General features: G+C 66.6%; 2 protein-coding genes across 2 annotated transcripts in view; both read right to left on the bottom strand.

The window, feature by feature from the left end:
- Nucleotides 1-81: 81 nt before the first annotated feature.
- The window catches only part of MCOLN1 (mucolipin TRP cation channel 1), a 100329-nt gene continuing 89319 nt past the window's right edge, over nucleotides 82-11091 (bottom strand). Inside the window, exons 2-14 of the mRNA XM_082781702.1 lie at nucleotides 5798-6010; nucleotides 4868-5035; nucleotides 4633-4792; nucleotides 4380-4467; nucleotides 3705-3801; nucleotides 3521-3620; nucleotides 3323-3429; nucleotides 2920-3069; nucleotides 2694-2795; nucleotides 2268-2390; nucleotides 1808-2014; nucleotides 1556-1686; nucleotides 82-1183 (exon numbers count right to left, since the gene is read on the bottom strand). Coding sequence (XP_082637828.1) covers nucleotides 1147-1183; nucleotides 1556-1686; nucleotides 1808-2014; nucleotides 2268-2390; nucleotides 2694-2795; nucleotides 2920-3069; nucleotides 3323-3429; nucleotides 3521-3620; nucleotides 3705-3801; nucleotides 4380-4467; nucleotides 4633-4792; nucleotides 4868-5035; nucleotides 5798-6010 — 1683 coding nt within the window. The 3' untranslated portion in view covers nucleotides 82-1146. The remainder of the gene's footprint in view (nucleotides 1184-1555; nucleotides 1687-1807; nucleotides 2015-2267; nucleotides 2391-2693; nucleotides 2796-2919; nucleotides 3070-3322; nucleotides 3430-3520; nucleotides 3621-3704; nucleotides 3802-4379; nucleotides 4468-4632; nucleotides 4793-4867; nucleotides 5036-5797; nucleotides 6011-11091) is intronic.
- CYP4F22 (cytochrome P450 family 4 subfamily F member 22) lies at nucleotides 6869-10572 on the bottom strand (the record flags this gene model as incomplete). The annotated part of the gene is made up of 12 exons (XM_082781704.1): nucleotides 6869-7143; nucleotides 7244-7326; nucleotides 7416-7480; nucleotides 7568-7701; nucleotides 7794-7923; nucleotides 8004-8070; nucleotides 8383-8650; nucleotides 8828-8955; nucleotides 9208-9335; nucleotides 9415-9468; nucleotides 9893-10037; nucleotides 10402-10572. 12 exons carry the CDS (start codon nucleotides 10570-10572, stop codon nucleotides 6966-6968), a joined length of 1551 nt encoding a protein of 516 aa, XP_082637830.1. The 3' UTR covers nucleotides 6869-6965.

The following is an 11091-nucleotide window of genomic DNA, read 5'->3' as shown; positions in this document are numbered from 1 at the left end:
GGTGCCAACTGCCCCCCCCCAGCCCCAGCAGCCCCCCCACTGCCCCCCCCCCCCCCCTCCCCCAAGCAAAGGGCACCCATGGGTGCTGGGGCAGGGTCCCACAGAGCACAGAGGCGCCGCTGTCCCCGGGTGCTTTATTCACCCCCTACAGCACCCAGAAGCCGCCCCGAGCGCCGCCATCGCCACCGGGTCGCAATTTGGGATGAATTCAGCCTTTTTTCGGGCCGTGCCTGGAGCTGGCAGGCCCCTGGCCCTGCTCCAGCGGGGAGCAGCTGCTGGGCCGCTTACAAAACCTGCCCTTGACCCGGCCGGCGCCGCGTAAACAAGCTGCGGGTGCCAAAAACGCAGCCCCAGGGACACGAGGAGGCCGTGAGCTGGGGCACGGGGACACGGCGCGGCTCCTGGCCCTCTGCTCGGAGCTGGGAAGGGGGCTCCTGGGGCCCTCTGGGCCTGAACGGTGCCCCAAAACGGTTAACGGGGAGGTGAGGTCAGGGATAAGTCTCCAAGGGGTGCTGGGCTCCAGGATGTGGCCCCTAACAGGAGCCTGATGGTGCTGAGGGGCTGCAGGGCTCAGGACTAAGAGCAGGGACACGTCCCCAACGTCACCAAGGGGCTGCAGGGCTCAGGGACAAATGCCTCACCGTGAGGCTTAGGGACAAACCCCCAGAAATGTCCTTTATGCAGCCAAAGGGAAGCCGGGATGAGAACAAAGCCCCCAGGGCAGCCAAAGGGCTGCGAGGTTTTGGGATAAAGCCCAAGGACTTGTCCCAAACGTGGCCAAGGGGCAGCTGGGCTTGGTGCCAAGAGCAGGGAGAAGTCCACGACACAGCCCAGGGGCTGCAGGGCTCCGGGCTGAGCCCCCGAATTACAGCTGAGGGGCTGCAAGCGAGCCCCTGAGTTGCTGCTGGCCTCCAGTTGGGGACTGGGAACGCAGAGGCACGGCCTCTGCCAAAAATAAAATGGGACGAGCATCCATCTGGTCTCCCCGTCACCTGTGGGGTGTCCGTGGGCACGCGGGCGCCGTCGATCCCTGCTCCTTTGGGGGCTGCTGTCGAGCCCCCAGTCGGTAAAAGCAGACGGTAAAATAAATAAAAGGGCTCGTGGCCGCTGGGAGCACAAAGTGCTGCGAGTCCCTGGGAGCCGCCCTCAGTTCACCAGCATCGTGTTGTCCTGCAGAGGAGCCCTGCGGGTGAACGGGAGGAAAGTCGGGTTAATTGGGAGGAGAAAGCTTCAAATAGAGGCAGCTGCAGCAAAAGCAATGCCCCAACACCCCAGAAAAAAGTGGCAAACGCAGCCACGAGGTTAAGAATGGGCACTGGGGAAAGAACACGGACCATAAACCCACCGAGGGGCCCCCTGAGGACATTTTGGGGCACAAAAAGACAGAGGTTGGCACCGAGACACAGCTCGAAGCAACCCAACGAGGCTGGAACTCACAACCCTTGCACCACCGGGCACGGAACCAGCCGAACGCGAGCTCTAAATCCTCCTCCCCCAGCACGGCGGAGGGCTGGGGGTGGAGAGGGGGGGGCTGCAGAGCCCTCCCTGCGCTCACCGTTCGCAGCAGCAGAAGACGGAGCAGGACGGGGCGCTGCCGCGGCGGTACTTGCCCGACTTGGGGCTGTCCTTGCACTCGGCGATGTAGGCGTGGAGCTGGGACACGGGCGTTTCGCCCTCGCACTGGTGCTGCAGGGGTGGGAGAGGGGAGATGAAGCCCTCCGGCCACGGATGTTGGCTCCCAGCCCCAGCACAGCCACCCCAGGAAAAGGGAAAAAAGCCTGGAAGCTTCGCTGGGATTTGGCCTCACCTTTATGGTCTCGTAGGAGCCGGTGATGAGGGCGATGAAGAGGCTGAGGACCATGTAGATGAAGAGGCTGATGAAGGTGTAGAGGTAGATCTGGCTGAAGAGCCACACCAGGTAGCTGTTCTGCTGCATCTCGGCGAAGGTGACGAACATGTCGTCCCCGTTGATGAGGGAGAAGAGGCACTCGGACACCATGGAGAGGGAGCGGAACTGGGGCGGGAAGGGACAGGGAGCTGCCGGACACGTCGAGCCACCTCCTCACCCCCCGTCCCCTCCGCTATCAGCCTGGAATCTCCCAAAAAAAACCACAGCCACGCAGCTCAACGCCCCAACGCTGCTGCTCCATCAGGTGCCTCATCTAACCCAGCCCCACGCCCTTCTCTCCGGAAATCAGGGCGGGGAATCGCCCCCGGAGGTGGGTGAAGCCCACCCGAGCCCATCTCGGGGGAGCCTGGAGCAGCACCTTGACGTGGTAGGGTCCCAGCACGATCCAGCCGCAGAAGCAGTAGCCCAGGTAGATGACAGCCACGCAGCAGCAGAAGCGGATGACGTTGGGGAGGGCCACCCGCAGCGTCACGATGAGAATCTGGGGGTGGAAAAAACCCACGGGGATCAAACTCCGTCCTCTGGAGGACGTCAGACGTCTGCCAGGAGGGGAAGGGGACCCACGAGGTGGGCTAACGGGGACAATTCCCACAAGAGTAGCAGCGAGGGATGGAGTTCAGGCACCCGATGTGACTCCAAGGCATCCAGCAGAGCAGGACAAGGAGCCCAGGATCACACGCAGCAGCCACAGGATGGGCCCAGCCCCACCGAGTGCCTCAGTGCTCAGGGTCAGCCCCGAAAATCACCCCCTCGGGTCACGGGCCATCTCTCCGGAGCCACTCACGTTGTACTTCTGGAAGAAGGTGAGGTAGCGAATGACTCCGACCCAGACCAGCAGCGTGGAGGTGCCCAGGAGGATGCTGCAGACGTCGTAGCCGGCAAAGTTCTGCAGGGACAGAGGTGGCACCGGCCTGAGACTGAGCCTAACGGGCCCCCAGCGCCAGCCACGAGCTGGGACAGCGGCAGGACAGGACCCTGCCTGTCCCTTTGGCCCCCCGGTGCCCCCCTACCTTGGACTCGATGCCAATCTTCATGATGGTTCCCAGCACGGTGAGGACGTCGCTGATGACGAGCAGGATGTACCAGCCGTTGAGGAACTCCATGCGGTCCGACAGGCACACGCTCTGGCCGTAGCGGCGCTGGAAGAACCGGCTGAATTCCTGTGTGGGGAGGAGAAACCGGGTCCTCAGGGCGCAGCGCCGCGCTTCTGCCCGCTCCTCAGCACCCAGGCAGGAGCTGGGGCTTTGTTGGAGCATTCTCATGCAAGCAGGGTGTCTTTAAGACGCCCTGTTTTTGAGAAAACATCCTTTTTTTGTTGAGAAAACATCTTGGAGGCAGCTCCAGCCACCCGCACAGCTTACACGAGGGACGGTGGCCACGCTTAGCGCTGCTTCCCGGCGCCCCGGCACTCACGTGCTGCAGCAGCAGGCCCCGGATGATGGAGCGAGCGCAGAGGATGAAGGAGAGGGAGCAGACCAGGATCACCACCACGTCGAAGAAGAGCCGAAACGAGTTGTCACCTGAGTGGGGACACGCAGGGGATCTCATCAGCGAGGGGTGGGGGGGACACCGGGATCGTGGCGTGCCGGGGGCTGCTGCCACCGCCCCTACCCCTGCCGAAAATGCTGGGATCTTTGCACTCCTTGATGTCAGCCCGGTTGTCAAGGCGGATTTTCACCCGGCCGCTGTGCGCCTTGTTGTCAAACGTGATCTGGGAACGGGGGGGGGACAGACGGGGACTGCTGGAACCGGCAGCCCCCCGTGCCCACCCCCAGCCCCCTCGCCGATCACTCACGGTGATGGTGAAGGTGTAGCAGTCCGGGATCTCGTTGTTGATGATGGTCTGGATGTTGATGGCCTTCAGCTTGAACTGGATGGTGACGTTGATGAGCCTAAGGGAGGGGACGGGCTGTAACGGCCCCGCGCCGACCCCAAAAACCCAGCTCCGAGGCAAGGAGTTGTCCCGCTGGGGGTGTGACCTCTTTGGGAGCACCAAAAGGGCTGTGCAGGACCAAACCACAGCCCCAGCATCGGCGAATTTGACTTCCAGAGCACCACATCTCCCAGCACCAGCCCTGGGATCCCTCTGCCTGGCACCAACCCCAGCACAGAACGGGGGAGCGGGGTCAGGGCCAGGACCTGGCGGTGCCAAAAAGCTGCCCAGGGGCCACCAAAACAGCACCGAAGGCTGGGGGAGTTTCGGGGAGGGAAAGCAACCCTCGCTGCCTGCATTGCAGGACCGAAGAGGTGCCTCGGGGCCAACAGAGCCGGAAAGCAGCTGCCTCTTGTGCAACCACCCCGGTTTCACATCTCCCTCAGCTCAAGGGTTTCTGTCCGTCTCGTGACCGTTTTTAAAACCACCGGGTGCTTTTCCATCCCGGCAGCGAGCCCGGAACCCGTGAGGCAGGAGGAATTGCCTGCACCGGGGATGATGCCCCCGGCACGCGGCGGGGAAGGTGACGGCGATTACTTGTGGAATTTGAGGGTGAAGTTCTTGTAGCTGCGGTCCAGCTCCGGGGGCAGCGGATGCGTGTCCTCGGGATCCACTCCCAGGCAGTCTGCAGGGAGGGAGGAGCGCCTTCAGGGAAGCCCGAAGACCCCTGCAGACCCCTCGGTCCCTCTCAAATCCAGCGCACGGAGCCAAAAAAACAACAAAATCCACCCCCAGCAGTCCCCAGACCCCTCCCCAGGACCCCGAGGTCCCAGCCATCCCCACCACGCACCGGTGACGATCTTGGGGTCGATGTTGAAGGTGTCGTTGGCGGGGTCGATGCGCCCTTTGCGGTAGTACTGCTGGCACAGCATGAGGGCCGACTGGTTCCCCCCGCTCTCCCCTCGCACGTAGGCGTAGCGGCCGATGGTCTCGTTGGGGATGGCCAGGTACTGGTGAGGGAGACGCCCTCAGGGGCTGCTCATGGCCCTGAGCACCTCTGTGGCCCCCCCGGGCACGGTTCTCACCTTCTCCACGGTGTAAAACACGTGGTCGTAGAGGTCGCGCTGGGTGTAGACGGCGTAGGAGTCGCCGGCGCCGTCCACGTAGTCCTTGAGGAAGAGGTGCTTGAAGGTGACGGTGTTCTCCTCCTTGAACGTCACCACCATCTGGTTGCTGAGCCCGAAGAGGATGAGCTGAGGGACACAGGGGACCGGGGTCAACCCCCCAGCCCCGGCAGCTCCATAAAACGGATCCGAAACGCAGCCCGGAGCACTCAGGGGAAGGAAAACGCCATCACCCCGAGCTTGGGGTCCCCAAGGAGCCAAGGGCCAGCTCCCTGCGCCCCATCTCCCCCTGATTTCCCCAAAACCAGTGCTCTATGGGGACCCACGCGTGCCAAAAACCCTAAAAAACCTGCGCTGGCAGAGGGGACGGAGATCTCCCATTGGTGTTTTCCCTGCCTGCACACTCCAAACCTTGCCCCGCCCCGGTAATTACCTCGCGTTCATCAAGACGAGCTAATTACAGCCGTGTTTACCACTGCACGAGGAGCAGGGGGAGGCCTGAGCTGGCCCTGGGTGACCCCGGGGGTCACACGGTGGCTGCTTCCTCCCAGCCTTGTGACCGCAGCCTGGTGCCTTCGGCCCTTTCTGTGCCCGTGCCACCGCTCTTCCCTTTCTCTTCCCCTTTTGTGGGGAACCCCGGGTGTCCCCAAGCGTGTCACCCCCCCCTCCAAGCCCCGAGCTCCCCCAGGTGTATCCACCCCCCCAGAACCCCCTATGATGTCCCCACGCCCCCCCAGCCGCCCCCTCCATCCCCACACCCACCGCCCGCCTTTTGGGGTCCCCTCCACGCCCAGAGCCCCCCCCCACGTCCCCACGGTGCCACCGTGTCCCCTACGGCCCCCTCCCTGCTGTCCCCATGGCCTTGAGCCCCCCCCGGGTGCCCCCCCTCACCTGCACCGTGACCAGCAGGATCTTGGCCAGCTGCAGCCCCAGCTTCACGGGCCGCCTGCCCCGGGCCCGGTACTTGTCGCAGGGGCTCATGAAGAAGTACTTCAGGCGGCGCCGCAGCTCTTCCTCCTCCTCCTCCTCCTCCTCCTCCGCCGCCGCCACCGGGGCCTCCGTCGCGCCGTAACCGGGCCCGCGGCTCAGCAGCCGCTCGGTCTCTGCGGGAAACGGGCCGGTAACGGTAAGGGGCCGGTAACGGTGACGGTGACGGTAACGGGGGGGCCCCGCCGGGCCCACCGCCCACCCCCAGGCCCCGGTCCCGGTCCCGGTCCCCGCTCACCGGACGCTGCCGCCATGGCACCGCCTCACCGCGGCTTCAGCCGCCCGCCTCACGTGACCGGAAGCCGGCGGCCCCACCCCGCCGCCGCTCTGCGCTCATTGGTCCCGCCCACCCGTTGCTACGCGCCCCGTGGCCCCGCCCTCCCGTTGCTATGCGCCCCGTGGCCCCGCCCACCTGTTGCCACGCGCTCATTGGTCCCGCCCACCCGTTGCTACGCGCCCCGTAGCCCCGCCCACCCGTTGCCAAGCACGCCGCATCCGTCTCGCCGTTGCTATGGACGCCGTGGCCCCGCCCACCCGTTGCTACGCCCGCCGGTGGCGCGGGGCATTGTGGGAAGGACGGGCTGCCTCCGCCCCGCCCCCTGAGCCGTGCCCGCTGGGTGACCCCTGGGGTGACCCCTGACCTGGCCTTGACCCCGGCGTCCTGCACGTGTCCGTGCTGGGGACACGATGGGGACACATCGGGGACACGATGGGGTCATGATGGGGTCATGATGGGGTCACACTGGGGACACGATGGGGAAATGCTGGGGACATACTGGGAATGTGATGGGGAGATGTTGGGGACACGCTGGGGACACATTGGGGATACTTTGGGGACATGCTGGGGACACAGTGGGGACACCTGGCACAGGGTGGCATCCCCACGGAGGGTGGCACCCCGAGCCCCAGGGGACCTCCCCGTCACCCCCACGTCCCTCACCCCGACCCCGTGCCGCCACCACCACGCCACCGTCCCCGCCGTGCCACCGTTTATTCCCTGCTGGTGGAGCGGGGGGGACACGGCCACCGCCTGGGGTGTCCCCGTGTCCCCCTGTCCTCCCGTCCCCGCTCCTCAGGCCTCCTCCGGCAGCGGCTCCAGCCTCAGCCAGAGCCCGTCCTCGGCGCGGAGGATCAGCTCGGTCTTGCGGCGCACCGGCCTCGCCGGGTCCGGCCTCACGGCGAAGCGAGCCAGCGTCAGCGCCGCCACCACGCGCAGCTCGGCCATGGCGAAGCTCTGCCCGATGCAGTTCCTGCCACCGCGTCCCCCCCGGGGGGGTGTCACCGTCGGGCTCGGCACCCCGGGGCTGGCGGGTGGCGCTCGGGGACGGCCGCGTCCCCACCGTGACTTACCTGGGCCCAGCGGAGAAGGGGATGAAGGCCAACGGGGACCGTCCCTGGCTGTTCTCCGGGCTGAAGCGCAGCGGGTTGTAGACCTGGGGTGACGAGGGACGCTGGCACGCCGTGGGGACACTGGTGACAGGGACATCCCGCAGCCCCACGGCCCTGCCAGCGGTGGCTCTACCTGGGGCTCGGGCCAGATTTCGGGGTTGTGGTGGGTCCCGTAGATGCTCATCAGGCAGATGACCCCTGGTGGGACAGACACGGGGACGCCTTACGGACCGGGGAGCGGAGGGACGGGGACATTGGGGACGTTGGGGACAACTCGGGGCTTACCCTTGGGGATGACGCGCCCGTCACGCATGGCGATGTCCTCGGTGCAGCGCCGGGACACGGCGGTGACCGGGGGGTGCAGGCGGAGGCTCTCCTTGATGCACATGGTGGTGAAGGGCAGGCGGGACAGGTCGTCCCTGGGGGGTGGGGGGGTGCAGGACAGTGACACCGGGGGTCCCCAAGCCGGGTGGCCGAGGGGACGATGGCACCGAGGGGGGGGGTCTCTCACCACTCGATCTCCGCCACGTCCCTGCCCTTGAGGAGCTCGCGGGCCTCCTGGCGGCACCGTTCCTGGTAGTGGGGGTGGTGGGCCAGGTTGTAGAGCAGCCAGGCCAGGCCGCTGGCTGTCGTGTCGTGCCCTGTCGGGGACAAGGAGGGGGTGAGGGGACATCCAAGTGTCCCCGTGTCACCCCTGATGGCACCCTGTGGCCTCCCTCACCCTCGAACATGAAGGTGTCAGCCTCGGCCGAGATGTCCTCGTCCGACAGGGTGTTGCCGTCCTCGTCCTGCAAGGGTGAGGGTGGAGGCTGAGGGTCTCCCCGTGCCCACCATGGCCACCGGTGACATCCCGTGGCCACAAGAAGGTGGCCGGCCTTTCCCATGGCCACCACCATCTCCTTATAGTGGCCAACCCTTCCCAGGGCCACCACGATCCCCTTGGCCACCGTCATCCCGCTATGGCCACCACCACATGGCCAGTCCTCCCCGTGGCTACCACCATCCTACTGGGCACCACGGCTCCTTGGCCGTCTCCCTGTGGCCACCACACTACCCCCAACCCTCCCCACGACCCCAGCGCCCCCGTCCCCGCCCCAAACCTTCGTCAGCAGCAGGAGGTCGATGAAGTCCATGCTCCTTCCCTGGTGGCTCTCCAGCCAGGCCTGGTGGCCGAGGGCGTTGAGGGCTCGGCGCCGGCGCTGCACCACGTCGGCGGTGAAGTCGTGCACCGTGGCGCAGGCACGGGCGAAGCGGCGCCCGTCGGCCGAGAGGCGGTAGAGCCACGAGGGGTGATGGAGCAGCCGGTGGTGGCGCCGCACCACCAGGGTGCTGAGCTCCAGGATGGCCTCGATGTACTCACTGGGATGCCTGTGGGATGATGGTGGGGACCGCTGGGGACACGGCCACCAGCGTTTTGGGGGGAAAACACCAAAGGGACGGTGCCGGGGAGGTGGCACCTCGCTGGGGACAGGGCTGATGGGTGTCCAGGGAGGGATGTGATGGGGTCGGGGGGGGTCCTTGGAGTGGGGACGGGGCCGCACTCACTCCTGGCAGCGGCTGTCGTGGCTGAAGATGCATTTCTGGAGGCTGTCGAGGGTGAGGAGGCTGAGGTGCTCCAGCACGTTCAGCTCCGCCGCGCCCCCCGCCGCCTCCGCCGCCGCCCGCCACTTGGCCTGAGGGCAGGGGGTGACGGTCAGGGGGTGGGGGGGTGGGATGGGGACAGGAGGCAGGGGCCAGGTGAGGGGAAGGGTCAGGGACCGGAGTCTGGGTGAGGATTTGGGTGAGGATCCAGGGTCTGGGTGCGGATGTGGGTCAGGATCCAGGGTCTGGGTGAGGATTTGGGTGAGGACACAGGGTCTGGGTGAGGATTTTGGTCAGGAGCAGGGGTCTGGGTGCAGGTCGGGGTGCCGGGGGTCCGTGCTCACGTGCATGATGTGGGTGCTGCTGTTGAAGATGCTGACGTAGGACTTGAGGATGTCGAAGTGGAAGGCGGGCGTCAGCAGGCGCCGGTGCCGGGCCCATTTGTCCCCGTGGCTCAGCAGCAGCCCGTCCCCTGCGCGAGGCTCCCTGTGCCATCTGTGGGGCACCCATGGGTGCTGCCCTCCCCACCCCCACCCAGGGACCCCACTCACCCAGCCAGGGCTTGAGGAAGCCGTAGAAGAGTTTGTCCTTGGGAGCAACGAAGGCTGCAAGAGAGGGGAACGAGGACATCCAGCGGGGAGGGGTGGCACTGGGGGTGGCACCAGGTCCCCCTGGGGGCTTGCAAGGGGCTTGGGGTTCCTGAGGAGTGGGGATCCCCCCCCCTTGTGCACCCACGGGGGGGTGTCGCCACCACGGGGTGGGTATTTGGGCACAACCAGGCCAATTTTGACAATTTGGAATGGGGACCCTCGAGGACAGGTTGGTGGCCACCACGGGATGAGCATTTTGGGTTGCCTGTGGCTCACACTTTTGGGCAGACCCCGGGGTTGGGTTGGTGGCCACCAGGGGACGGCACAGCCGGGCCACCTGCAGGTGACACCTCTGGGTGGCCCTGGGGACCCTCCGGGACAGCTCGGTGACCCCCGTGTTCCCCCACCACCACCTCCAGCGTCCCCCATCGTGGGCTACCTGAGGCCATGAGCACGGGGCGCAGGGTGTCGGGGTGGAAGAGGCGGAGGACGGGCAGCCACGGGGACACCCACCAGAGGCAGCCGCGGCGGTAGCGTGCCACCAGCTGGTCCACGTCCTGCAGGCCTTCCTCCGTGTTCTTGCCCTGCACCACGGGGCACCGCGGGCTCACCGACGGCTCTCTCCCTGCCGTCACCCCCCAAATGCCACCATCCTGCCCCTCCTGTCCCCCCCCCGCCGTGGGTGTCACCACCTGGGACTTGCTGTCACCCCCAGGTGCAACCTCTCCATCCCTCCTGCCCCTGCCGTCACCCCAAGTGCCACCACCCTGCCCTGCTTCCCCCCCAAAAGCCACCCCCCTGTCCCCACTGTCCCCGTCCAGTTCCGCCGCCCTGTCCCTGCTGTCCCCACCGGGTGCCACCACCTCCTTCCTGCTCCCCCCCCACCCCAAATGCCACCGCGCTGTCCCTGCAGCCCCTCCTGCCGTCCCCGTCCCCGTGTCCCCTCACCATCCCGGTGTGCCCCAGCAGCCAGTTGCGCCAGGGTGGCCGGGGGAAGCGCTGCAACTGGTGACAAGTGGCTCGGAAGCGGGTGACAGCGGCCACCGCGCCCGGCAGCCACCCCAGCAGCAGGGCGAGCAGCAGGGCACCCAGGGGACCCAGCACCCAGGCGGCCACCATGGTCCCCCCCTGGCTGGGGACGCACTTTGTCACCCGGAACGGGGACGGGGCGAAGGTTGGGCCGGGGGTGGGGACACAGCACGGCGTTGTCACGTGTCCTGGTGTGTCCTGGTGTGTCCTGGTGTCACTGTGCCACCGTGTGTGTGCTGGTGGCATTGTCCCCTGACAGGTCCTGGTGTCCTCGTCCCCCCCATGCGTGTCCTGGTGGCATCACGCCCTGACACGTCCCGGTGGCACTGCCATGCCCTGACACGTCTGCTGGCAGCGTGTCCTGGCTGCTGGGCCACCCCTAGCACGCTGCAACCCTGCCACCGCACCCATGGGTGCCCTGGCCACCCACAGCATGGTGCAACGCTCCCACCGCACCCATGGGTGCTGGGGCAGCCTCAGCGTGGCACCCGTGGGTGCTGGGGCTGCTGGGCATGGGGAGCGGGGGCTCCCTGGCTGGGACCCAGTTTAACCAGTAGTGCAGGAGGTGGGGGAACTGGGCGGGGGTGGAAGGGGGCTGCAGAGTTGGTG

The sequence above is a fragment of the Aythya marila genome, assembly GCF_965140915.1.
Source record: "Aythya marila genome assembly, chromosome: 32".
Taxonomy (NCBI): Eukaryota; Metazoa; Chordata; class Aves; order Anseriformes; family Anatidae; genus Aythya; species Aythya marila.
This window is presented reverse-complemented; position numbering and strand designations above follow the sequence as displayed.